At 43.8% G+C, this 26,429-nt stretch overlaps 3 protein-coding genes across 3 annotated transcripts; 1 reads left to right on the top strand and 2 right to left on the bottom strand.

The window, feature by feature from the left end:
- The first annotated feature begins 601 nt into the window (after positions 1-601).
- Positions 602-14,439, top strand: LOC109905102 (glyoxylate reductase/hydroxypyruvate reductase-like). The gene is made up of 9 exons (XM_020502277.2): positions 602-842; positions 1,333-1,463; positions 7,287-7,359; positions 10,917-11,033; positions 11,234-11,322; positions 11,466-11,567; positions 11,687-11,822; positions 11,935-12,065; positions 13,080-14,439. The coding sequence occupies exons 1-9, from the start codon at positions 778-780 to the stop codon at positions 13,199-13,201; spliced, it is 966 nt and encodes a 321-aa protein (XP_020357866.1). The 5' UTR covers positions 602-777; the 3' UTR covers positions 13,202-14,439.
- On the bottom strand, positions 14,291-17,582 carry LOC109905101 (zinc finger and BTB domain-containing protein 5). The gene is made up of 2 exons (XM_020502276.2): positions 17,472-17,582; positions 14,291-17,016 (listed from the first exon to the last, which is right to left on the bottom strand). The coding sequence occupies exon 2, from the start codon at positions 17,008-17,010 to the stop codon at positions 14,890-14,892; it is 2,121 nt and encodes a 706-aa protein (XP_020357865.1). The 5' UTR covers positions 17,011-17,016; positions 17,472-17,582; the 3' UTR covers positions 14,291-14,889.
- Positions 17,583-21,912: 4,330 nt separating this feature from the next.
- Positions 21,913-22,943, bottom strand: LOC109906006 (mitochondrial import receptor subunit TOM5 homolog). The gene is made up of 2 exons (XM_020503641.2): positions 22,666-22,943; positions 21,913-22,345 (listed from the first exon to the last, which is right to left on the bottom strand). The coding sequence occupies exons 1-2, from the start codon at positions 22,784-22,786 to the stop codon at positions 22,311-22,313; spliced, it is 156 nt and encodes a 51-aa protein (XP_020359230.1). The 5' UTR covers positions 22,787-22,943; the 3' UTR covers positions 21,913-22,310.
- Between the last annotated feature and the right edge of the window lie 3,486 nt (positions 22,944-26,429).

Here is a 26,429-nt window from a genome sequence, read left to right as displayed (position 1 = left end):
TTAAAGGGGAAAGGACAATATCTATATTATAAATAATATCCTAATCGATCTCAAAATGATGTTGTTTTACTTTTGTGAATTATCTGCATCAATCCGGTTATTCTGTTTTTTTTCTAGTGTAGGCTACTTTCCAGAACCATATTAATTGTTGTATAACTGAAGTATGCCTTTAGCAAACTATATTGATACATTTATTTGGGGCGGCCTAGTGGTTGGGCCAGTAAACGAAAGGTTCCTGGATCGAATCCCCGAGTTGGCAACTTAAAAATCTGCCCTTCTGCCGCTGAACAAGGCGGTTAAACCACTGTTCCCCAGTAGACCATAATTGTAATTAAGAACTTGTTATTAACTGACTTGCCTTCTTAAATAAAAAAAATAAAAAAATGTAAATTACAACTCACTTTTATTTATTCCATATTGATAATTTTATTATGATTATCTATTTATTCATCCATTTGACGTTGGATGTCCAGAAATACGTGAAGGCAGTGAAAGGATAGATAGGTCAACAACAAGGAATATCGTCCTGACATTATGCAAAAACAAAATCAACAATGGAGCGAAGCATCTCCGTCTAGAATCGATTGCAGTACTACGCATGTGCAATGTTGTCTGACCCCAACACACTTCCTGGTTCAACAGCGTGTGCACACGTTGAAATGTCATCGTGAACACTAAACAATCCGCAAAATTAGCTACATCTGTTATAGGATTCGGGTCGTTATTTCAAGCAGTTCTTCTGACTTTTTTCCGTCAATCGGAGGACGCACAGAGATCATGAAAGTTTTCATAACAAGACGCATCCCACAGGAGGGAATGAAGATTCTGTCACAGGCTGGAGTGTATGCAGGTTTCAGTTTATAGTTTGCTATGATCAGCTTGGTAGCTAGCCTAATGAGTAGCTCATGCGCTGGCACTTTTAATCTATAATGCATGACATGCCAGTAGTGTTATAATTGTGTTAGTCTACTTCTTGCTGTATAAATGCATTGGACACACACAGGAAGTGGAGGGTAATGTTCTAACCTTGTTCTAAAAGTGAAAGTTCATTGGAGTTGTTTATGACCTTTATTCCAGGTCACACATTATAGCGGGTTCTCTGAAGGCGTTTTTGTAACAGTTACAAACGTCTATGTAACATTTGGTTTAGGTAATGAGGTGTAATAAAGATTAAAGGTAGGGGAAGGTATGGGGGAAAACAGACCTTGGAAAAAAAAGCACACAGACAGACAATGCAGAATATGTGGAGAGTACTGTACAATGAAGTAAATGTTGTAAATTGTCTTGGTCTCTCATTTGAATCTGGTCATCTCCCTGTTTCCATGGAAACAGATGTAAAGTGTCACTGTGGGACTCTGATGAGCCTGTTCCGAGGGCGGAGCTTCTGAAGGGCGTGGAGGGGGCCCATGGGCTGCTGTGCCTCCTGTCGGACAAGATCGACACAGAGGTTCTGGACGCAGCAGGTACACTGGACATAATCTGGACCAGATTAACTCAAACGGCACTTCTCAGTATTTTCCAAGACAGTACCAGTCAAAAGTTTGGACAAACCTACTCATTCAAGGGTTTTTCTTTATTTTTACTATTTTCTACATTGTAGAATAATAGTGAAGACATCAAAACTATGAAATAACACATGGAATCATGTAGTAACCAAAAGTTAAACAAATCAAAATATATTTGAGATTCTTCAAAGTAGCCACCCTTTGCCTTGATGACAGCTTTGCATACTCTTGACATTCTCTCAACCAGCTTCATGAGCTTTATTTGCGTTGTTTGTAACTTATTTTGTACATAATGTTGCTGCTACCGTCTCTTATGACCGAAAATAACTTCTGAACATCAGGACTGTGATTACTTACCACGGACTGGCAGAATCCTTTTTTCTTCTTAATGAGTCTGACGTGAATTATATACTGCTTCCTCGGGAACAGGCACAGATCCCTGTGATTTGCGTGAAGAGGAGGCAGAGAAAAATTATCCAGAGGGCGGGCTGCCTTCTGAGAATTCGTAGGTGATCAAATTAACCTCCACTTCCTTCCGTTTTGCTAGCAAATGTAAAATCTTTGGAGAATAAAATCGATGACCTACGCAGAAGATTAAACTACCAACGGGACATTCAAAACTGTAATATCTTATGCTTCACGGAGTCGTGGCTGAACGACAACACAATCATGGTTATACACTGTACCGGAAGGACAGAACAGCGGCGTCTGGTAAGACAAGGGGACGGCGGACTATGTTTTTTGTAAATAACAGCTGGTGCATGATATCTAAGGAAATCTCAAACTATTGCTCGCCTGAGTATCTCATGATAAGCTGTAGACCACACTATCTACCTAGAGAGTTTTCATTTGTATATTTTGTAGCTGTCTACATATCAGCACAGACTCAGGCTGGCACTAAGACAGCATTGAATGAGTTGTATTCCGCCATAAGCAAACAAGAAAACACTCACCCAGAGGCGGCGCTCCTCGTAGCCGGGGACTTTAATGCAGGGAAATGTACATTTGTTTTTACCAAATTTCTATCAGCATGTTAAATGTGCAACCAGAGGGGGAAAAAACTCTGGACCCCCTTTACTCGACACACAAAGCTCTTCCTCGCCCTCCATTTGACAAATCTGACCATAATTCTATCCTCCTGATTCCTACTTACAAGCAGAAATGAAAGCAGGTGACTAGATCAATAAAAGTGACTAGATCAATACAAAAGTGGTAAGATGAAGCAGATGCTAAGCTACAGGACTGTTTTGCTAGCACAGACTGGAATATGTTCCGGGATTCCTTCGATGGCATTGAGGAGTACACCACATCAGTCATTGATGATGTCATCCCCACAGTGACCGTACGTACATACCCCAACCAGAAGCCATGAATTACAGGCAACATCCGCACTGAGCTAAATGCTAGAGCTGCTGCTTTCAAGGAGTGGGACTCTAACCCGGAAGCTTATAAGAAATCCTGCTATGCCCTCAGACGAACCATCAAACAGGGAAAGTGTCAATACAGGACTAAGATTTAATCGTACAACACCGGCTCTGACGCTCATCGGATGTGGCAGGGTTTGCAAAACATTACAAAGGGAAGCACAGCCGAGAGCTGCCCAGTGACACAAATCAAATCAAATTTATTTATATAGCCCTTCGTACATCAGCTGATATCTCAAAGTGCTGTACAGAAACCCAGCCTAAAACCCCAAACAGCAAGCAATGCAGGTGTAGAAGCACAAGCCTCCCAGACGAGCTAAACTACTCATAAGCTCGCTTGAGGCAAATAATACTGAAACATGCATGAGAGCACCAGCTGTTCCGTGAAGACTGTGTGATCATGCTCTCCACAGCCGATGTGAGTAAGACCTTCAAACAAGTCAACGTTCACAAGGCCGCAGGGCCAGACGGATTACCAGGACGTGTACTGCGAGCATGCACTGGCCAACTGGCAAGTGTCTTCACTGACATGTTCAACCTCTCCTGTCCGATTCTGTAATACCAACATGTTTTAAGCATGCCTGTGCCCACGAACACTTAAGGTAACCTGCCTAAATGACTATTGACCCATAGCACTCACGTCTGTAGCCATGAAGTGCTTTGAAAGGCTGGTCATGGCTCACATCAACACCTTTATCCCAGAAACACTAGACCCACTCCAATTTACATACCGCCCCAACAGATTCACAGATGATGCAATCTCTATTGCACTCCACACTGCCCTTTCCCACCTGGACAAAAGGAACACCTATATGAGTGCTATTCATTGACTACAGCTCAGTGTTCAACACCATAGTGCCCTCAAAGCTCCTCAATAAGCTAAGGACCCTGGAACTAGACACCTCCCTCTGCAACTGGATCCTGGACGTCCTGACGGACCGCCCCCGGGTGGTAAGGGTAGGTAACAACACATCCACCATGCTGATTCTCAACACAGGGGCCCCACAGGGGTGCGTGCTCAGTCCCCTCCTGTACTCCCTGTTCACTCATGACTGCACGGTCAGGCACGACTCCAACACCATCATTGTTTGCCTATGACACAACAGTGGTAGGCCTGATCACCGACAACGACGTGACAGCCTATAGGGAGGAGGTCAGAGGCCTGACCGTGTGGTGCCAAGACAACAACCTCTCCCTCAATGTGATCAAGACTAAGGAGATCGACGGGGCTGCAGTGGAGTAGGTTGAGAGCTTCAAGTTCCTTGGCGTCCACATCACCAACAAACTAACATGGTCCAAGCACACCAAGGCAGTCGTGAAGAGGGCACGACAAAACCTATTCCCCTTCAGTAAACTGAAAAAATGTGCCATGGGTCCTCAGATCCTCAAAAGATCCTCAAAAGGTTCTACAGCTGCACCATCGAGAGCATCCTGACTGTTTGCGTCACCACCTGGCATGGCAACTGCTCGGCTTCCGACCGCAATGCACTACAGAGGCTAGTGCGAACGGCCCAGTACATCACTGGGGCCAAGCTTCCTGCCATCCATTACCTCTATACCAGGCGGTGTCAGAGGAAGGCCCTTAAAAGGGGGGACGCCAACCCAGACAGGAAGATCACGTCAGTGACTCAACCCACTCAAGTGACGCACCCCTCCTAGGGACGGTATGAAAGAGCCCTAGTAAGCCAGTGACTCAGCCCCTGTAATAGGGTTAGAGGCAGAGAATCCCAGTGGAGAGAGGGGAACCGGCCAGGCAGAGACAGCAAGGACGGTTCATTGCTCCAGAGCCTTTCCGTTCACCTTCACACTCCTGGGCCAGACTACACTCAATCATATGACCCACTGAAGAGATGAGTCTTCAGTAAAGACTTAAAGGTTGAGACCGAGTTTGCGTCTCTCACATGGGTAGGCAGACCATTCCATAAAAATGGATCTCTATAGGAGAAAGCCCTGCCTCCAGCTGTTTGCTTAGAAATTCTAGGGACAATTAGGAGGCCTGCGTCTTGTGACCGTAGTGTACGTGTAGGTATGTACGGCAGGACCAAATCGGAAAGATAGGTAGGAGCAAGCCCATGTAATGCTTTTTAGGTTCGCAGTAAAACCTTGAAATCAGCCCTTGCCTTGACAGGAAGCCAGTGTAGGGAGGCTAGCACTGGAGTAATATGATCACATTTTTTGGTTCTAGTCAGGATTCTAGCAGCCGTATTTAGCACTAACTGAAGTTTATTTAGTGCTTTATCCGGGTAGCTGGAAAGTAGAGCATTGCAGTAGTCTAACCTAGAAGTAACAAAAGCATGGATTAATTTTTCGGTGTTTTTTTTGGACAGAAAGTTTCTGATTTTTGCAATGTTACGTAGATGCAAAAAAGCTGTTCTTGAAACAGTCTTGATATGTTCGTCAAAAGAGAGATCAGGGTCCAGAGTAACACCGAGGTCCTTCAGTTTTATTTGAGACTACTGCACAACCATCAAGATTAATTGTCAGATTCAACAGAAGATCTCTTTGTTTCTTAGGACCTAGAACAAGCATCTCTGTTTCGTCCGAGTTTAAAAGTAGAAAGTTTGCAGCCATTCCTTATGTCTGAAACACAGGCTTCTAGCGAGGGCAATTTTGGGGCTTCACCATGTTTCATTGAAATGTACAGCTGTGTGTCATCCGCATAGCAGTGAACCTCTCAAGAGGTTATCATCTATGCATAGTCACTTTAATAACTCTACCTACATGTACATATTACCTCAACTAACTGGTGCCTCCGCACATTTACTCTGGACCGGTACCCCCCCTGTATATAGTCTCGCTATTGTTATTTTACTGCTGCTCTTTAATTACTTGTTACTTTTATTTTTTATTCTTATCAATATTTTTTTTAACTGCATTGTTGGTTAGGGACTAGTAAGTAATCATTTCACTGTCAGGTCTACACCGGTTGTATTTGGCGCATGTGACTAATAACATTTGATTTGAGGTAGTCACCTGGAATGCATTTCAATTAACAGGTGTGCCTTGTTAATTTGTGTTATTTCTTTCCTTCTTGATCCGTTTGAGCCAATCGGTTGTGTTGTGACAAGGTAGGGGGGGTATACAGAAGATAGCCCTATTTGGTAAAAGATCAAGTCCATATTATGGCAAGAACAGCTCAAATAAGCAAAGACAAGCGACAGTCCATCATTACTTTAAGACATGAAGGTAGGTCTATGCGGACAATGTCAAGAACTTAGAAAGTGCAGTCGCTAAAACCATCAAGCGCTATGATGAAACTGCTTCTCATGAGAATCGTTACAGGAAAGGAAGACCCAGAGTTACCTCTGCTGCAGAGGAGAAGTTCATTAGAGTTAACTGCGCCTCAGATTGCAGCCCAAATAAAAGCTTCACAGCGTTCAGGTAACAGACACGTATCAACATCAACTGTTCAGAGGAGACTGCGTGAATCAGGCCTTTATGGTCGAATTGTTGCAAAGAAACCACTACTAAAGGACACCAATAATAAGAAGATACTTGCTTGGGCCAAGAAACACGAGCAATGGACATCAGACCGGTGGAAATCTGTCTTTTGGTCTGAGTCCAAATGTGAGATTTTTGGTTCCAACCGCCATTGTCTTTGAGATGCAGAGTAGGTGAACGGATGATCTCTGCATGTGTGGTTCCCACCGTGAAGAATGGAGGAGGAGGTGTGAAGGTGCTTTGCCGGGGACACTGATGGGACTATCATTTGTTTTTCAACAGGACAATGACCCAACACCTCCAGGCTGTTGAAGGAGTGTGATGGAGTGCTACATCAGATGACCTGGCATACACAATCACCCGACCTCAACCCAATTGAGATGGTTTGGGATGAGTTGGACTGCATAGTTGAGGAAAAGCAGCCAACATGTGCTCAGCATATGTGGGAATTCCTTCAAGACTGTTGGAAAAACATTTCAGGTGAAGCTGGTTGAGAGAATACCAAGAGGGTCCAAAGCTGTCATCCAGACAAAGGGTGGCTACTTTGAAGAATCTCAAGTATAAAATATATTTGGATTTGTTTAACACATTTTTGGTTACTACATAATTCCATGTGTTTTTTCATAGTTTTGATGTCTTCACTATTCTGCAATGTAGAAAATAGTTTAAAAAAATAAAGAAAAACCCTTGAATGAGTAGGTGTGTCAAACTTTTGACTGGTACTGTATATTTAAGGTTTATTTTGAGTTGTACACATTTGCAGCTATACGCTGAATTGCAGCATACATATGCATACATAAGTAAGTGAATTTAATCTGTAATTTGAGGCGGTTAGCTATGTATTATATTGTAAATGTGTTGTATGATAGTTCCCATTCTGTCTTCTCCTAACACGTAGCTATTGATTTGTGTTCAGGTCCAAACTTGAAGGTTATAAGTACCTTGTCTGTCGGATTTGACCACATGGCCATGGATGAGATCAAGAAACGGTAAGACTAACTACCAACTAGCTTGTACGCAGTGCTTGACTTGGGAGGAAAGAGGTGCAGGAGCTGTCTTTTTCTAAGTCAGTCCATTAGACTATGTTCACAGATATTCTCAAATGATATTATGCTACAGAGATCTCTTAATCAAATGTATTTATAAAGCCATTTTTACATCAGCAGATGTCACTAAGTGCTGTATAGAAACCCACGCTAAAACACCAAACAGCAAGCAATGCAAATGTAGAAGCATGGTGGCTAGGAAAAACTCCTGAGAAAGGCAGGAACCTAGGAAGGGAACCAGGCTCTGAGGGGTGGCCAGTCCTCTTCTGGCTGTGCCCGGTGGAAGGGTTCATACACATTTTGACAGATGGAATTTCATTACTTTCCCATGACTTTTAACCAAATTTCCATGACCAATAACTTTTTTCCTGTCGCATACATGAAAAAAGTCAGCATAATTAAAGGCTTCTGGTCTCTGATCCCATGTAGGCCTACTATAATGGGAAGAAAAAGTATGTGAACCCTTTAGAATTACCTGGATTTCTGCATAAATTTGTCTTAACATTTTATCTGATCTCCATCTCAGTCACAACAAAAGACAAACACAGTGTGCTTAAACTAATAACACACAAACAATTATAATTTTTCATCTCTTTATTGATCACACCGTGTAAAGATTCACAGTGTAGGGTGGGAAAAGTATGTGAACCTTTGGATTTAATAACAGGCTGACCCTCCTTTAGCAGCAATAACCTCAAACAAATGTTTTCTGTAGTGGCTGATCAGACCTGCACAACAGCCAGGAGGAATTTTGCACCATTCCTCTTTACAAAACTGTTTCAGTTCAGCAATATTCTTGGGATGTCAGGTGTGAACCGCTCTCTTGAGGTCATGCCACAGCATCTCAATTGGGTTGAGGTCAGGACTGACTGGGCCACTCCAGAAGGTCAGGACTGACTGGGCCACTCCAGAAGGTCAGGACTGACTGGGCCAATCCAGAAGGTCAGGACTGACTGGGCCACTCCAGAAGGTCAGGACTGACTGGGCCATTCCAGAAGGTCAGGACTGACTGGGCCACTCCAGAAGACGTATTTTCTTCTGTTCAAGCCATTCTGTTGTTGATTTTACATCTGTCCTGTTGCATTACCTAACTTCTGTTGAGCTTCTATTGGCGGATAGATAGCCTAACATTCTCCTGCAAAATGTCTTGATAAACTTGGGAATTTGTTTTTTTGTCGACGATAGCAAGCTGTCCAGGCCCTGAGGCAGCAAAGCAGCCCCAAACCCATGATGCTCCCTCCACCATACTTTACAGTTGGGATGAGGTTTTGATGTTGGTGTGCTGTGCCTTTTTTTCCTCCATGCATAGTGTTGTGTGTTCCTTCCAAACACCACAACCTTAGTTACATCTGTCCACAGAATATTTTGCCAGTAGCACTGTGGAACATCCAGGTGCTCTTTTGCAAACTTCAGACGTGAGGCAATGTTTTTTTAAGACAGCGGTGTCCTTCTTCCATGGTGTCCTCCCATGAACACCATTCTTGTTTAGTGTTTTATGTATCGTAGACTCGTCAACAAAGATGTTAGCATTTACCAGAGATTTCTGTAAGTCTTTAGCTGACTCTCTAGGATTCTTCTTAACATTGAGCATTCTTCGCTGTGCTCTTGCAGTCATCTTTGCAGGACGGCCACGCCTAGGGAGATTAGCAACAGTGCTGAACTTTTTCCATTTATAGACTATTTGTCTTACCGTGGACTGATGAACATCAAGGCCTTTAGAGATATTTTTGTAAACCTTTCCAGCTTTATGCAAGTCAACAATTCTTAATCTTAGGTCTTCTGAGATCTCTTTTGTTCGAGGCATGGTTCACATCAGGCAATGCTTCTTGTGAATGGCAAAATCATATTTTGTGAGTGTTTTTTTTACAGGGCAAGGCAGCTCTAACCAACATCTCCAACCTTGTCTCAATGATTGTACTCCAGGTTAGCTGACTCATGACTCCAATTAGCTTTTGGAGAAGTCATGAGCCTAGGGGTTCACATACTTTTTCCAACTTACACTGTGAATGTTTAAATATTGCATTCAATATAGACAAGAAAAATAAAATTTGTGTGTTATTAGTTTAAGCACACTTTGTCTATTGTTGTGACTTAGATGAAGATCTGATCTTCATCTATGTAGAAATGTATGCAGAAATCCAGGTAATTCCAAATGGTTCACATACTTTTTCTTGCCGCTGTATCTCCTGCCGTTGTGCCCTTCATCAAGGCACTTAATCCCGTACAGAGTAGAATAACTGCACTGTTAGGCTACTGTATAAAATCCACGTGGTCAACCCTTCATCTGGAGAGCTACAGGGTGTGCAGGTTTTTGATCCTGCCCTGAAACGCACCAAAGTCTCCTTATCAAGTTCCTGTTGAGCAGGCTACAATTTGGAGCAGGGCTCGGAACAAAAACCTTCACACCCAGTAGCTGTTGGCCACCCTCGATTATAAAATATTCCAACATTATACAACCAAAGACTTTTTAATGTTTTTATTCAATTATTCCCTCATTCATTCCGTGAATCAGTGATAAAAGGGATAAGGTAGGCTACTTCAAAGCAAGGTAGCTCACTAAGACATGTTTATCTATAATATTCATGTTTCAGGGGAGATCTATGCACAGCATCAAAGTTATTTGTCAATTAGGCTATTCTTCAAATATTTTTAGCATTTTCGTATTTACATGGCTAGCCTACTGTTTAATAGAGGGGAATCACAGCTTTCAAATTATGGTGTCAGATTTATTTCTCACAGTGCCGGTGAAAAGGCAACAATGAGTCAACGACTTTAATTCTTAGGCATATAGTTAACTAGCGAGATGGCTTCTAGTATGGCTAATTATGTTTTGAATTGGCTATATAGTTAGTCTATCATTATTTTATAGGCTACTTGCTGCTGAAATGTCTCTCTCTCTCCTCAGGCAAATGGCCCACTCACACTGGCACACATGCAGATAATGCACAGCACACACAGAGATGCGCTGAAGGCTATGCCTAATTCTGATCATGGCTGAAATGTCGATTTTTAAGTGATTTGATATATTTGAAAAGGAAATCACAATATTAAAATTAAATTACTTTTCCAGGATGTTCATGACCTTAAGAAACCTAATTTGACAACTTGGAACATCGCATCCTGCTCATTCAGGCTGGCACATTCTCAAACTGGAACAGTCTACTGCCACAGATACACCGGATTCACAGACTAGCGGAAAGAAAACTTGAACAAAGCAGAATCAGGTTATGGATCCCCACTCTCAATTGCTATTCAATGCAGATCGAGCATTCACCCCGGCTTCACTCCACTTTGATCAATCTTTTGTGTGTGAATCTGGGCCGCTGATAGGCCACATTGTTTTATAGAGGAGCCGGTAAGCAGTTCCCGGAAAAATTTGAGGTGCCAGTACGGCGCTCCAGACGGCTCCGGCCCAATTCAAGCAATGATTGTACGAACAAATACCTTCCTCACATCTAAGTCAAACTCTCATTGTGCCCTCTTCTCCATGTTCTGTGCAGAGGGGTGCGTGTGGGCTACACTCCAGACGTCCTGACTGATGCCACGGCGGAGCTGACCGTCGCCCTGCTCCTGGCTACAGCTCGGCGGCTACCAGAGGGCGTGGTGGAGGTTAAGAAGTCAGTGATCAATGAAAACACAGATGCATTTACTACATAAGACTTCAGTTTCAGATGATCACTCTTGAAATGTTGTACATTGATACTTTAGGGATGTGTTGCTGAACCAAATTTCTATCTACAATTAATATGAGCAAAACAGAATGTGTGTCCTCATTTCCCACTTTTTAACTCTCTCTCGCTTTCTCTTTCTCTCTCAGTGGAGGCTGGAGCACCTGGAAACCTCTGTGGTTGTGTGGTTATGGTCTGTCAGGCAGCACTGTCGGTGTCATTGGACTGGGACGCATAGGTAGTGACAGTGATTGATACTGGATTCAGGGACTCCTGCCTTTTAGGCCTGTGGTCCATATAATCCATACTGTAGCTGAAAGAGCTGGACAAAATGTCTTACTAACTGATTGATTGTCTGGAGTCAATGCTGTTTTCGCTCAGGTATGGCCATTGCCAGGAGGCTGAAACCGTTTGGAGTGAAGAGGCTCCTGTACTTTGGAAGAACTGCCAAATCCTATGCTGCTGAGGTGGAGGGAGAATACGGTGAGCGGGGTTGGAGGGGCTGTGGAAAACAGGAAAGTATAAGAGAGAGGGTGAGAATCAGATGAGGTGTTTATTTGGCTGTTTCTTCACCCTCTCTCCTCCCCTCCTCTCTGTTGCAGTGCCCTTGGACACGCTGGTGTCTGAGAGTGATTTTGTCGTGGTGTCCTGCGCCCTCACACCAGAGACCCAAGGCCTGTGTAACAAGGACTTCTTCAGCAAGATGAAGAACACCGCTGTCTTCATCAACACCAGCAGGTACTCCATTAAACACGTAGAGCAGTGCAAATCAAACCCCACTGACTGCGTTTGGAAATGAGCACTGTTACAGTCATTCAGAGTTCTAAAAATAGAGGTGTGTGTGTTATAGGGGTGCAGTGGTGAATCAGGAGGATCTGTACCAGGCTCTGTCCAGTGGTCAGATAGCTTGTGCTGGGCTGGACGTCACAACCCCAGAACCACTCCCCACCGACCACCCCCTCCTCACCCTCAAAAACTGTGGTGAGTATATGGAGACACAGGGATGGAAGCCAGTTTACTCTGTTTTATTGTCTATGATTCATCTCTAATCATTGTTGTGGTCTTTCCAGGGGAATCAAGAATACTCTTTTTTTTTTTTTACACCTGCTCATTAAAATTAACCAGTTGCTTTTTCCCCAGAGATTATTTATACTGAACAAAATATAAATGCAACATGTAACAATTTCAAATATTTTACTGAGTTACAGTTTTATATAGTGAACTCAGTCAACTGAAATAAATTCATTAGGCCCTAATCTATGGATTTTCACATGACTGGGAATACAGATATGCATCTGTTGGTCACAGATACCCTTAAAAAATGGGCCTCACGATCTAGTCATGGTATTTTTGTGCATTCAAATTGCCTTTGATAAAATGCAATTGTGTTCGTTGTCCGTAGCTTATACCTCCCCATACCATAACCCCACCGCCACCACGTGGCACTCTGTTCACAACGTTGACATCAGCAAACCGCTCGCCCACACGACGCCATGCACGTGGTCTGCGGTTGTGAGGCCAGTTGGACGTACTGCCAAATTCTCTAAAACAACGTTGGAGGCGGCTTATGGTAGAAAAATTAACATTCAATTATCTGGCAACCGCTCAGTTGGACATTCCTGCAGTCAGCATGCCAATTGCACACTCCCTCAAAACTTGAGACATCTGTGGCAGTGTGTTGTGTGACAAAACTGCACATTTTAGTGGCCTTTTATTGTCCCCAGCACAAGGTGCACCTGTGTAATGATCATGCTGTTTAATCAGCATCTTGATATGCCACACCTTTCAGGTGGATGGATTATCTTTGCAAAGGAGAAATCCTCACTAACAGGGATATAAACAAGAGAAATAAGCTTTTTGTGCGTATCGAACATTTCTGGGACATTTTTATTTCTGCTCATGAAACATAGGACCAACACATATTTTTGTTCAGTGTATATTGTGCAATCCGATCATATCCCTGCTAATACTTTTCTCTCCTCTGTCCACCTGCAGTGGTCTTGCCCCACATTGGCAGTGCTACCTACTCCACACGTGGCATCATGGCAGAGCTGTCCGCAAACAATCTGCTGGCAGGCCTACAGGGCACAGACATGCCCAGCGAACTCAAATTCTAGTGCTGCTCTACAACTTCTCAATTCTGCCTCGGTCCTCCTGTTAGAATGATTATTTTATCAACCAATCAGTAGTCATTACCAGGGAAGGTAAAAGCCGTAAGTGACCAGGAAGGAATCTGTGTTAAGATTATTGCTGTTCTATTAAAGGAAAGATTCACCCATTTTGAATGTTATATCATTTTTGTGCATCTCTGAGCGATGTTCTATCGATTCCTGGGGATTTTCATGTGTTTTCATGTGTATCTGAGCTATTCGCTGTTCAAACATGCAGAAATACAGCCAGTATGCCATGTTTTGCATCATAGAAATACAGCGGGTATGCCGTCTTTAGTGTCATAGAAATACAGCGGGTATGCCGTCTTTAGTGTCATAGAAATACAGCGGGTATGACGTCTTTAGTGTCATAGAAATACAGCCGGTATGACGTCTTTTGTGTCATAGAAATACAGCGGGTATGACGTCTTTAGTGTCATAGAAATACAGCCGGTATGACGTCTTTAGTGTCATGGAAATACAGCGGGTATGCCGTCTTTAGTGTCATAGAAATACAGCCGGTATGACGTCTTCAGTGTCATGGAAATACAGCGGGTATGCCGTCTTTTGTGTCATAGAAATACAGCGGGTATGACGTCTTTAGTGTCATAGAAATACAGCCGGTATGACGTAAAATTCGTCCTTTCAGCTGTATTTATGCCTGCTTGAATGGCAAATAGATGCACAAAAACTGGGTGAATGTTTCCTTTAACATGGTCTCCCAACATGAAGGTAAACTTCTGCCTCTTGCTCTTACTGTTTTAAAAGAAATAACTAACTTGTAAAATGTTACCTGAAAGAGGAAGTGTATAGTAGTAACGTTTTGAGAACATGCCTCAGTATACTTAACAGTACTCCTAAGGGTCAGCCATGACTTCCTTTTAAGGACGTAGAAAAGCACTACAATGTCTCTGCACACAATTCATCACTGGCCTTCTTGTTCTTATGAAACACTTGATCGAATTGTGTAAAACAGTAGTTGTAATGTTTTCTATTGTTCTCATGACAGTTTTGTGTTAACATATTGAGATATGGATCGCCATTGTCTATTTGTGCATAATTCTAAGAAACACTATCTCTAATTAATCTATGGTAGAACACCTCGCCTGTAATCATTGTTTGTTTCAAACCAGCTGATCACTCCCTCCCTCTATCATGGTCTGTCATTCTGGCTTTGTTGAATAAAGTAGAAATGTTGTACAGTACGTCGGAATGTGTGAACATATTTCCCCCATAAGAAGAATTCTAGATCCATGCGTCAATGAACAAAGTTAGAATAGATCAAGATAGTCAGGGATCAGTTTGTTTCCAATGTAGTTGAATTTGTATCACTGTTCAATAGTGATCCTACTGAGAAGTAGTGTAAAGATTATATTAAAGAGTTCCATTCTCTCTGTTCTATGATGATACCATCACATTTCATGTAGTCGTCGTCTAGACAAACTACAGTACATTCTGCGCGTGCTTTCTAAAATCATCAACACAGTCAACATTTGTTTTCACATCAGTATTAAAGTGTCTACTTCAACAATATTTATAACAATGACCAGGCAAACATAACCCTGATATGGCAGAACAATGGAAAATGTCAATGAGCTTTCTGACTGGTAGCACCGGCTGTTTTTCACAGTGTTTCCACCTGATTTCCCGGTCTCTCAGAGCAGCGTGGCAGGCAGGTGGCTGCTCTGCCAGCGTAGACAGGTGGTCTTGGAGTGTTTGTACAAATGGGACGACTGACTGAAGCGTTTGCCACACTTGAGGCAGGCGTAGGGCTTTTCTCCTGTGTGGACTCTGATGTGTTTCTTACAGTCAGTCAGGTTTAGGAAGGTCTTACAGCAGATCCGGCAGGCGTATTTCCTTGCCCCCTCCACTACCAGGACGTTGTGCTCCATCATGGCCTTCTTACACTTTGAAAGGACGTCCTCTGATGCTCTGGTGAGGGCAGGGTGAGGAGCAGTATCCCCCCCTGCTGGACCGGAGGAGGAAGGATCCTGGGGTTGTCCATCTATCTGGCCCTCAGAGTTGGGGTTCACTTTTGGAGCGATGCGACGGTAAACTGGCAGCCCTAAGCTACCCCCAACTCCGGTCATCTCAGCCCTGGATGATCGGGAGAGGGATGTGCTCAAACTGAGGCTGCCCAAGGTGCCTACATCTGGCCTGAAGCCCCTCAAGAAGCCCCCCAGAACATCCTGAGTCTGGGTGGACTGAAGGATGAATCCATCACTGAAACTGTGCCCCTCGCTACTGAGGAGCTGCTGGAAGGGGACAGAGGTTACTGGGAACATAAGGGAGGAAGAGGAGGTGTTTGTTGCCTCTGAGTTTTGAAGTGACCTAACAGCCTCATTGCTTTCTGCCTGAGACTCACTGATGGTGGTGTTAATGAGACTGTCCACTCCTAATGCCTCAAGCTGACTCCTGGGGTTGAGAATGCAGGAAAGGCCCAGGTCTTGGTTTCTGTCTAGGCCCTCATTATCAGACAACCCATCTCCTCCATCTGTGTTGTCTTGGAGTGGGTGTGTGTCTGTCTGAGGATTGGAGCTAGAATGGGGGTTGGATGAGCTTGGGTCATTTCCCTTCGGGCTGAGTATGTCTTTCTCATCATTAACTGGCTCATCCTGATGATCACCAGTGTCCTCGGATGGGAATGGAGGATAATTGGACACACCTGGTGTGTCTGGATAAGAGTTCACCTGCTCACTCTTCACAACTACATCCATCTTATGATCCTCCTCTTCTCCATCTTCTCCCACTTTCACTTTAAACACAATCCCTCCATCCACCTGAGAACCCTCTGTGTGATCCTCTCCCCCATCATCCCGTGTCCCTCCCACATTACTATCTGATTGGCTAGGTAGCTGTACCTCTTCTTGTAAAGTCCCTTCATACTTCTCGTCCTGCTTCTCTGCACTTCCCCTCTCCAGGCAGAGGCACTCGTCTGTCTTCAGGGAGTCAGGGGAGTGAAGCTCATCACCCCCATTACTCCTGGAGACCCTTGGGCAGCCCTCCCCGTGATTCCCCTCAGACAGCCTGCACCCACTCTGCTTGCTGTTCAGCCTCTCCTCCAGAAACATTTGGGGAGAAGAGCTCTTGCGTTTGTGGTGACGCCGACCAGAGAGAGCTGCCAGTTGCTCCATGCTTCCATCCGCTCCAACCCCTCCGTCCCTGCCTCTAGCCTGGCTAGCATCCAACTCAGTCTCGCCAACGTCGAGGCTACCTTCCAGGGCCGATGTGACCAAGCTGAGCCCCAGCTGCTGGAGTAGGACAGATCTTTTCTGCCTGGAGTTGACCCCGGCCATGGCTGCTGCCTGGGACGGAGACTGCCTCAGGTGCTGCTGGTCCACTGCATGGCTGAACCGCTGCTGCTGCACTGGCGAACTCCAACCACGCGGGGGCGATGTGGGGAAGCTGCGGGAGGTGAGGTGGTGCTTGCAGGCCTTGACCACAGTGTTGAGGTGCAGGTGGGAGGCAGCCAGGAGCACATCCATTACGTTGGAGACCCCCAGAGTGAGAGTGGAGGTGTAGATCATGTCCAGCAGGGTGGAGAAAGCCTCAGGAGTCACTACCTCTAGATCCAGCTCCATCACACTGGCTCCTCCACCATCCCCCTCCACTGCATTCAGAAGGGCCCTGAAGTGTGTACTGCAGGCTGCCAGGACAGAGCGGTGGGCCCTGAAGTGTTGGCCCCCCACTACGATCACACAGTCACAGAGCTGACCACTGACACGCTGGTGGTTCAGCTGCTGGAAGATGTTCTCGAAGTGACCTGGGAAGTCCATCTTTGCCTGAGGATGAACATGAGGAATAGTCAAACTGAGTATTCAAACTCTGAGTGATCAAGCTGAATGATTATAATCATTCAATGCACTACACCCAGGCCAGTTTCCATACAATAGACTCAATGCTAGTAACAAAAAACTATAATGCAAATGTAATGTCTATGGACTAATTTAACTGGTATAAAGGTCTGACACTGTAGATCATATTTGTCCTTGCAAATATTAGTTACTAGTATGAAAAACGGAATAAAACCGGCATATCATCTTGCAGTGTCCCCATGCTCGTGCCTGAAATATAGACCAGAGGAGCTGGCTGACGCTCGTTCAGTACAGCCCTCCTTTTACGTTTGTATCATTCGCTGAATGAATGAAAATGGCCCAGTTAGCTACATTCACTAACTAGCGAGCTTCTCAAATTGTAACAAAGCGACCAACGCAAAAACCGACAATATTTGGCTTACTTTATCTGAAAATAGTCTTTAGCCTGCAGAAGATGTAAACTGGGAGGAGGCGGGCCCAAACATCTAATCTTAACAAAAACACGGAAGAACGCGGGCTCTCATCGGTCGTCACTAGTTACCACAGCCACAAAGCCATAAACCCCGCCCATTTCAAAATGTATCTTCTTCAAATGTGACATTTTTTAAAAATAATCAAAAAAACTGATGTTTAAGGCTTAGATATAGTGAAACAGTTCAATTATGGTCTTCATTTTGACAGTTCGTTGCAAAAGTGATATATTGTGGTCTTTTAGTAGTAAATCTAGCTGTTTTTGCCCCTAGTGGTTCAACTCTACAATTGAAATCGTGACGTACAGGTCATCTCAAGGGAGGGGTTCGGTATGAAATACATACCCTTCTATATCTGCAGGGTATCTGTGAGCTGCATGGTACCACATTAAGGTTTACTATAAAAGCAGGCAGTGCTGGACTTTGCCAGGAGCTCACCAGAGCTGAGTACCAGCACCGTACATTTTCTACTGCTGTGTCTTTTTCTACTGCACCTAAATGTAAACAGTACCGCAACCAAAATGAGTACCAGCACCTATTTCAGGCCAAGTCAACCACTGAAAGCAGGTGACAGTGCGCCTTACTTGGCCATGGTCTTGGTAAAGGAACGTGCTAATATACTGTATTTCGCATGATGCTTCCTTGACTAGACTACTGACATTACACATTAAAGGCCGTTAAGGCACATTTCCTCATATGACCAAATTCAACGTTTTTCCTTAGTGTTTCATACACCTCTATGTTTTTACGAAGAAAAAAACACGTTGGCTATGAGGATTACGCATTCGTAGTTACATCCATCGCAACAATAGATGACAAAAATGGTGATTTGAACTCGTATTTTTTCCACCATTTATGACTGATTGGTGGCGCAGTCCTCTAAAACAGTTGGCTCATAGTCCAATGGTTGGGAATTCTAATCCCACATGGGATACATATTATTATTTTCTCTCCTTTATTTACTAAATTAATTCTGTACCTACACACTTCTAATTCTGAAAAGTGAAAGCATACCTGTGAGAGGAGTCGCCCTGGTAGAAGTTGTAGGTTTTTATACAGAACTCAAGACTAATCTGTGAGTTAATTTGACCATTGGAAAAAGAGCTAATGTTTATCACTGCAATGCGGACCGAATTGAGCACCTAATCTTTATTTTCAAGGTGATGATTGCACTTTTCTTCCAATCACAATACCGCAAAAAATGTGAGATTTGTTTTGCAACCCGTGGGGGGTTCGAATTTGCACCCCGCAAGTGGCAATAGATGTCAGGAACTCGGCACCTTACCACTGTAAACTAACCTAACTAACTGTCCAGAGCCGTATTTGCTCATTATGCACATCATTTTATTATCAGAGCGTGGCGGTGGATTTATGGTAAACCTTAGTGAGAAAGTGTTGGGATCAGGTACAACTACGTTTACCCACCCCCAAAATGAATATTTATGAGTAACCCACAATTTCTCATTTGAATGCTTTTTTTTTTCAAGGGATGGGGACAAGGCTGAAATAGAGGTTGAGAGTTACCCTTAAAACATAACACCAATTTTAACCCTAACAAATCAAATCAAATGTATTTATATAGCCCTTCGTACATCAACTGATATCTCAAAGTGCTGTACAGAAACCCAGCCTAAAACCCCAAACAGCAAGCACTGCAGGTGTAGAAGCACGGTGGCTAGGAAACACTCCCTAGAAAGGCCAAAACCTAGGAAGAAACCTAGAGAGGAACCAGGCTATGTGGGGTGGCCAGTCCTCTTCTGGCTGTGCCGGGTGGAGATTATAACAGAACATGGCCAAGATGTTCAAATGTTCATAAATGACCAGCATGGTCAAATAATAATAATCACAGGCAGAACAGTTGAAACTGGAGCAGCAGCACGGCCAGGTGGACTGGGGACAGCAAGGAGTCATCATGTCAGGTAATCCTGAGGCATGGTCCTAGGGCTCAGGTCCTCCGAGAGAGAGAAAGAAAGAGACAAAGAGAGAATTAGAGAGAGCATACTTAAATTCACACTGGACACCGGATAGGACAGGAGGAGTACTCCAGATATAACAAACTGACCCTAGCCCCCGACACATAAACTAATGCAGCATAAATACTGGAGCCTGAGACAGGAGGGGTCAGGAGACACTGTGGCCCCATCCGATGACACCCCCGGACAGGGCCAAACAGGAAGGATATAACCCCACCCACTTTGCCGAAGCACAGCCCCCACACCACTAGAGGGATATCTTCAACCACCAACTTACCATCCTGAGACAAGGCCGAGTATAGCCCACAAAGATCTCTGCCACGTCACAACCCAAGGGGGGATGCCAACCCAGACAGGAAGATCACATCAGTGACTCAACCCACTCAAGTGACGCACCCCTCCTAGGGACGGTATGAAAGAGCCCTAGTAAGCCAGTGACTCAGCCCCTGTAATAGGGTTAGAGGCAGAGAATCCCAGTGGAGAGAGGGGAACCGGCCAGGCAGAGACAGCAAGGGTGGTTTGTTGCTCCAGAGCCATTCCGTTCACCTTCACACTCCTGGGCCAGACTACACTCAATCATATGACCCACTGAAGAGATGAGTCTTCAGTAGAGACTTAAAGGTTGAGACCGAGTTTGCGTCTCTCACATGGGTAGGCAGACCATTCCATAAAAATGGAGCTCTATAGGAGAGAAATTCTAGGGACAATTAGGAGGCCTGCGTCTTGTGACCGTAGCGTACGTGTAGGTATGTACGGCAGGACCAAATCAGAGAGATAGGTAGGAGCAAGCCCATGTAATGCTTTGTAGGTTAGCAGTAAAACCTTGAAATCAGCCCTTGACAGGAAGCCAGTGTAGGGAGGCTAGCACTGGAGTAATATGATCAATTTTTTTTGGTTCTAGTCAGGATTCTAGCAGCCGTATTTAGCACTAACTGAAGTTTATTTAGTGCTTTATCCGGGTAGCCGGAAAGTAGAGCATTGCAGTAGTCTAACCTAGAAGTGACAAAAGCATGGATACATTTTTCTGCATCCTTTTTGGACAGAAAGTTTCTGATTTTTGCAATGTTACTTAGATGGAAAATAGCTGTCCTTGAAACAGTCTTGATATGTTCTTCAAAAGAGAGATCAGGGTCCAGAGTAATGCCGAGGTCCTTCACAGTTTTATTTGAGACAACTGTACAACCATTAAGACTAATTGTCAGATTCAACAGAAGATCTCTTTGTTTCTTGGGACCTAGAACAAGCATCTCTGTTTTGTCCGAGTTTAAAAGTAGAAAGTTTGCAGCCATCCACTTCCTTATGTCTGAAACACATGCTTCTAGCGAGGGCAATATTATGCCACATTATATGAATAAAGAAAAAAAACATTTGAAATCGTCAACTTTATGATCAGAATGCTGATGTACTCCTCCATTGTGGGATATTCAGGTAATGGACAACTGCTTTACCTCCGCACTATACTGAACAAAAATATAAACATGCAACAATTTCAAAGATTTTAGTAAGATACACTTCATAGAAGGAAATCAGTCCATTTAAAAAAAAAAAATAGGCCCTAATTTATGCATTTCACATGACTGGGCATGGGTGCAGCAGAAGGGCTTTATTACAGGCAGAAATACTCCTCAGCACCACCTCCCTCTCCCTCCTCAGACAATCCTACAGGTGAAGAAGCTGGATGTGGAGTTCCTGGGCTGGCGTGGTTACACGTGGTCTGCGGTTGTGAGGCCGGTTGGATGTACTGCCAAATTCAATAAAAGGACATTGGAGGCGGCTTATGGTAGAAAAATTAACATTCAATTCTCTGGCAACAGCTCGGTTGGACATTCCTGCAGTCAGCATGCCGATTGCACTCCCTCAAAACTTGAGACATCTGTGGCATTGTGTTGTGTGACAAAACTGCACATTTTAGAGTGGCCTTTTATTGTCCCCAGCACAAGGTGCACCTGTGTAATGATCATGCTGTTTAATCAGCTTCTTGATATACCACACCTTTGAGATGGATGGATTGCCTTGGCAAAGGAGAAATGCTCACCCTACAGGGATGTAAACAAATTTGCGCACAAAATGTGAGAAATAAGCTTTTTGTGTGTATGGAAAATATCTGAGATCTTTTATTTCAGCTCATGGAAAATGGGACCAACACTTCTTTACATGTTGTGTTTATATTTGTGTTCAGTATATATACTGTGTATCTTTATGATGTGGAGTCCAGGGGGCAAGTAATAATCTGTGTGTAGCAAATTTGACATAATGCCCTCTACCACCCTTTTGCAGAATAGTGTATACCTTAGGATCCACTGAATATCTTCAAATCAAAACCCATAAATTATAGTTCTTAAAGTTTTTTTTGCCAGTTTGGACATTGCTTTTTCAGGAGACATTTAGGTATACCTGATGATATGAACATCCAATCAATATTTAAACATGTCTTCCCTTTATTGCAGGTGATTCGCATGACCAACAAAATTCAAACGTTCAATTACAAGACTCTCATTTATTGATATGGACCATTGCAAATGGAGGTACAGTATCACTCAAAACCAAAATGCAATCAGATGTTTTTCTGTTACTGAGCACTAACCGTAAACAAAAACAGAGGACATCTTGAAAACTATAACTGACAACTACTTAGTGTTCAAGTGCTATGTGGGACACAACGCACTATCTTCATTAAAGCCTATAAAGAAGTATTCCATATAGGATCCATATGATGGTGTTTAGCTCGCCACTCGTCCCTTTGTTCCCCTGTCATCGTTATGTCCATTGTGCTTGATGCAGTAAATGGAGTGTGGGAATACTGTAGAGGTAGATGGTCTCAAATGCTGTCCAACTTCTTCAAAATATATGGAGCTGTGGAGTAAATTATACATAAATGTTAACTTTTGATTGAGACATTGTTTACAGTCAAAAGTGCTATTGAAGACCTCGGGGATGCTGTCTAAATTAATGGCCATTCATTTTCATGCACAGTTGGCTCCCTTTCAAAAGAGGGGAACCAATTTTTGGGGTCACTACCTGCTGGATGATCTGTGGAGGGTCATGTCTGGTGATGTCATTGATTCTGTGTACATTTTCTGGTCAGAGCACTGACCAGTTGGGTGACACATGCATTACACAATATATTGTGAGATAATGTGCAAACCGAGAGGAATGTGAAGGCCGATACTTACTGGCTCTGAGAAGGGCAATATAGATTAGGAAATTGCGCACGGACGAGATGACGTCCTGTCGCATCTTTTTCTTCATCGCCTCTGGGTCCATTTTCGGCCCTAACCCCTCGAGTTTGAACATCTCGCCGTGGTCTGTGAAGGTTTTACACCCAACCCCTGCGCTGGTTGTGATTTTAGGGCTGCGATTTCCCTGCAAATTTGTGTTACGCTTGCTCTTTGGTTTGATTCTCAGTACCGGCGTGTTTGATGGCGGAAATGTGACTGTTTAAACCGGAAATTACGCTTGAAGGATTACTGTAAATGAAATGGCCGTAGAGGTACAAACTCTACGATTAGCGAAGGGCAAAAATATACACATTTATTTCTGAGAAATTTCTACTAACTCAAGACTTTCCAATTTATCTAAGTATAAGTCTGTTTAAAATATATATGTAGAGACGAATAACAATGTCAATAAAATGTAAATATTATATTTTATGTTTGTTTTATATGATTGCTTATTAAACTACAATATACTGTAATTATAATTTGTTGACGACCCCCCCCCCCCCCCACTTCTATTAATACAGTAATATCATATTTATTCACTGCTTTAATGTTAATCATGATCTCCCTCGCCTTCAATCAAACTGGCGTTGTGAGGGGGGTCTTCAAAACAGACCGAGAGGGAGCGAACAATGATGAATGTGAAGGAGAGGCTGAGAAAATAAAGGGAGGAGAAGACGAAGGGAGGGAGGGGTTGGGTTATTTCTGAGCTCAGGACCGGGGATTAAGCGGTCGAGAGCAATCCCAATACGATGACAGCATCCAGCCTAAACCCCCACGCGCCACACCGTCCGGACACGGATTCTACCGATTCTGACAAACTATTCTGTCTGCTCTCTCTCTTCAATCACTTAATTTGACCCTCCCGATCCACAACCCCGATCCGTCTTTTTCTTTAGAACACGAGGTGAGTTAGTTTTTTCGTGATTTTATTCTCCTCTTTATTGTCAAACTGTCTGGACGGATGCTGGAGGAGCTGGTGGGTACATGTTTCTGCGTGCACCTTGCACTGATTGCAAGAATCTGGTGCGATATTTTTCACATAGAAACAAAATATCTATTCTATCTGCAGGATTTGGACCTCATGCGGGTCCACGTGCCCCTGTTTCGGAGATGAGTAGAGAGATCTTAATCGGATTAGGACTATCGTACAAAAGACGGACCTTTTTTTTTCTTTGTTTACGGGCTAATCTGGCCGGATTGCTGTCACCGATTATATCTCGGGTTAGTGTTGATCCTGGAGGGTGAACTATGAAATATCAACACAGTATAATACACAGATATATCTGAGTTATAACACATTTAAATATTTTATATCGACGTAGAGAAAATTGCATATGAATTAGGTGGACAACTATTGCGCGATGGGCTATTGTTATTATTTTCTGTGTTTCGTTTTATTGCATGCTGAGCAGCCCACTGTTACCCCATGCATTTGTGGCTATGGTCGTAGTTATTTTGTCATTCGTTCATACCTATCCTCATCCATCTAGAACACTCAACACATGCATTTTGCATGGCTAATACGCAGCCAATGGAATTCTGTGCAACATTACATTTCTGTCACTTAATGCAAATGACGATAGTAGAAATTGAATGAGAGTAGTAGATCCAGCGCTGATGACAGGTGTCTCTAGTGGTGGTGTAAAACGCCTTTATAGTAAATGGCCAATGTCTTGTTGTTATCAATGGGCGTCGACGAGGTGTGAAGAGACACAGAAACAGCCTTTATTCCTCATGCGCGTCTCCATAGGTTTGTGAAAATGCGACGTTCATTCTGTTTTCAATGCGGTGACAAGCAAGAAGATCGCAACACAACTAGTCCGAAACAATGCATTTAGCCTTTCTGGGTCCTTTATTTAATTCATGACATGATTTAATATGACCACTGATTATGATTGTATATAGGCCAGACATGTGCTGTACCTAAAATGTACATGCTGCCCATGAGAGTATGTATTTAATGTCACAGAAAATGATCACTTACTATGTTCACATATAAATATGTAGGACTACCGCGTTCCTACACTCCCACACCGACACACATAGCCCACACATATCATCTCACACATGGACGGCTGTCGGTCTGGTCTTGTGCTGCCTTATGGGCGTGACTCCTCAGTGTGTGTGATTGTGCGCATGCGATACCATCTGTGTGTATGTGTTTGCAGGCACGTGCCCAGATAGAGCTTGAGGGGTGCTGAAGCACCTGTCCCTTTGCCCTCATATGAAAAAATGTGCCCTTTTGAATGGTGGCATTTTTATTTACAATTAATGACCTTTAATTTTATTTGAACTTTCTCTCATGTAACTTTTTTTCTCTCAGTTTGAGCACCTGCCCCACATTGTGAGTGTGCACACTTGGTTGTATGAGCATAAGTGTGTGTGTGTGTGTGTGTGTGTGTGTGCTTTGCCTGTGCTGCTATGCCAGTGCTGCAGGCGGTGTGCATGATGACTTAGGAATGTATGGTAGAACATGTGATGGAGCTGTTGCCCTGAGTTCATCCAGCCACCAGAGCTGTTGCTCTGAGTTCATCCAGCCACCAGAGCTGTTGTTCTGAGTTCACCCAGCCACCAGAGCTGTTGCTCTGAGTTCATACAGTACCAGACCTGTTGTTCTGAGTTCACCCAGCCACCAGAGCTGTTGCCCTGAGTTCATCCAGCCACCAGAGCTGTTGCTCTGAGTTCATCCAGCCACCAGAGCTGTTGTTCTGAGTTCATCCAGCCACCAGAGCTGTTGTTCTGAGTTCATCCAAGATCTCAGCGATCACTGCCTCATTGCCTGCATCCGTAATGGGTCAGCGGTCAAACGACCTCCACTCATCACTGTAAAACGCTCCCTGAAACACTTCTGCGAGCAGGCCTTTCTAATCGACCTGGCCGGGGTATCCTGGAAGGATATTGATCTCATCCCGTCAGTAGAGGATGCCTGGATATTTTTTAAAAATGCCTTCCTAACCATCTTAAATAAACATGCCCCATTTAAGAAATTTAGAACCAGGAACAGATATAGCCCTTGGTTCTCCCCAGACCTGACTGCCCTTAACCAACACAAAAACATCCTATGGCGTTCTGCATTAGCATCGAACAGCCCCCGTGATATGCAGCTGTTCAGGGAAGCTAGAAATCATTATACACAGGCAGTTAGAAAAGCCAAGGCTAGCTTTTTCAAGCAGAAATTTGCTTCCTGCAACACTAACTCAAAAAAGTTCTGGGACACTGTAAAGTCCATGGAGAATAAGAACACCTCCTCCCAGCTGCCCACTGCACTGAAGATAGGAAACACTGTCACCACTGATAAATCCACCATAATTGAGAATTTCAATAAGCATTTTTCTACGGCTGGCCATGCTTTCCACCTGGCTACTCCTACCCCGGACAACAGCACTGCACCCCCAACAGCAACTCGCCCAAGCCTTCCCCATTTCTCCTTCTCCCAAATCCATTCAGCTGATGTTCTGAAAGAGCTGCAAAATCTGGACCCCTACAAATCAGCCGGGCTAGACAATCTGGACCCTTTCTTTCTAAAATGATCTGCCGAAATTGTTGCCACCCCTATTACTAGCCTGTTCAACCTCTCTTTCGTGTCGTCTGAGATTCCCAAAGATTGGAAAGCAGCTGCGGTCATCCCCCTCTTCAAAGGGGGGGACACTCTTGACCCAAACTGCTACAGACCTATATCTATCCTACCGTGCCTTTCTAAGGTCTTCGAAAGCCAA

This window comes from Oncorhynchus kisutch, linkage group LG15 (genome assembly GCF_002021735.2).
Source record: "Oncorhynchus kisutch isolate 150728-3 linkage group LG15, Okis_V2, whole genome shotgun sequence".
Lineage (NCBI taxonomy): Eukaryota > Metazoa > Chordata > Actinopteri > Salmoniformes > Salmonidae > Oncorhynchus > Oncorhynchus kisutch.
The sequence above is the reverse complement of the archived record's forward strand: the minus strand, read 5'-3'. Positions and strand labels throughout refer to the sequence as shown.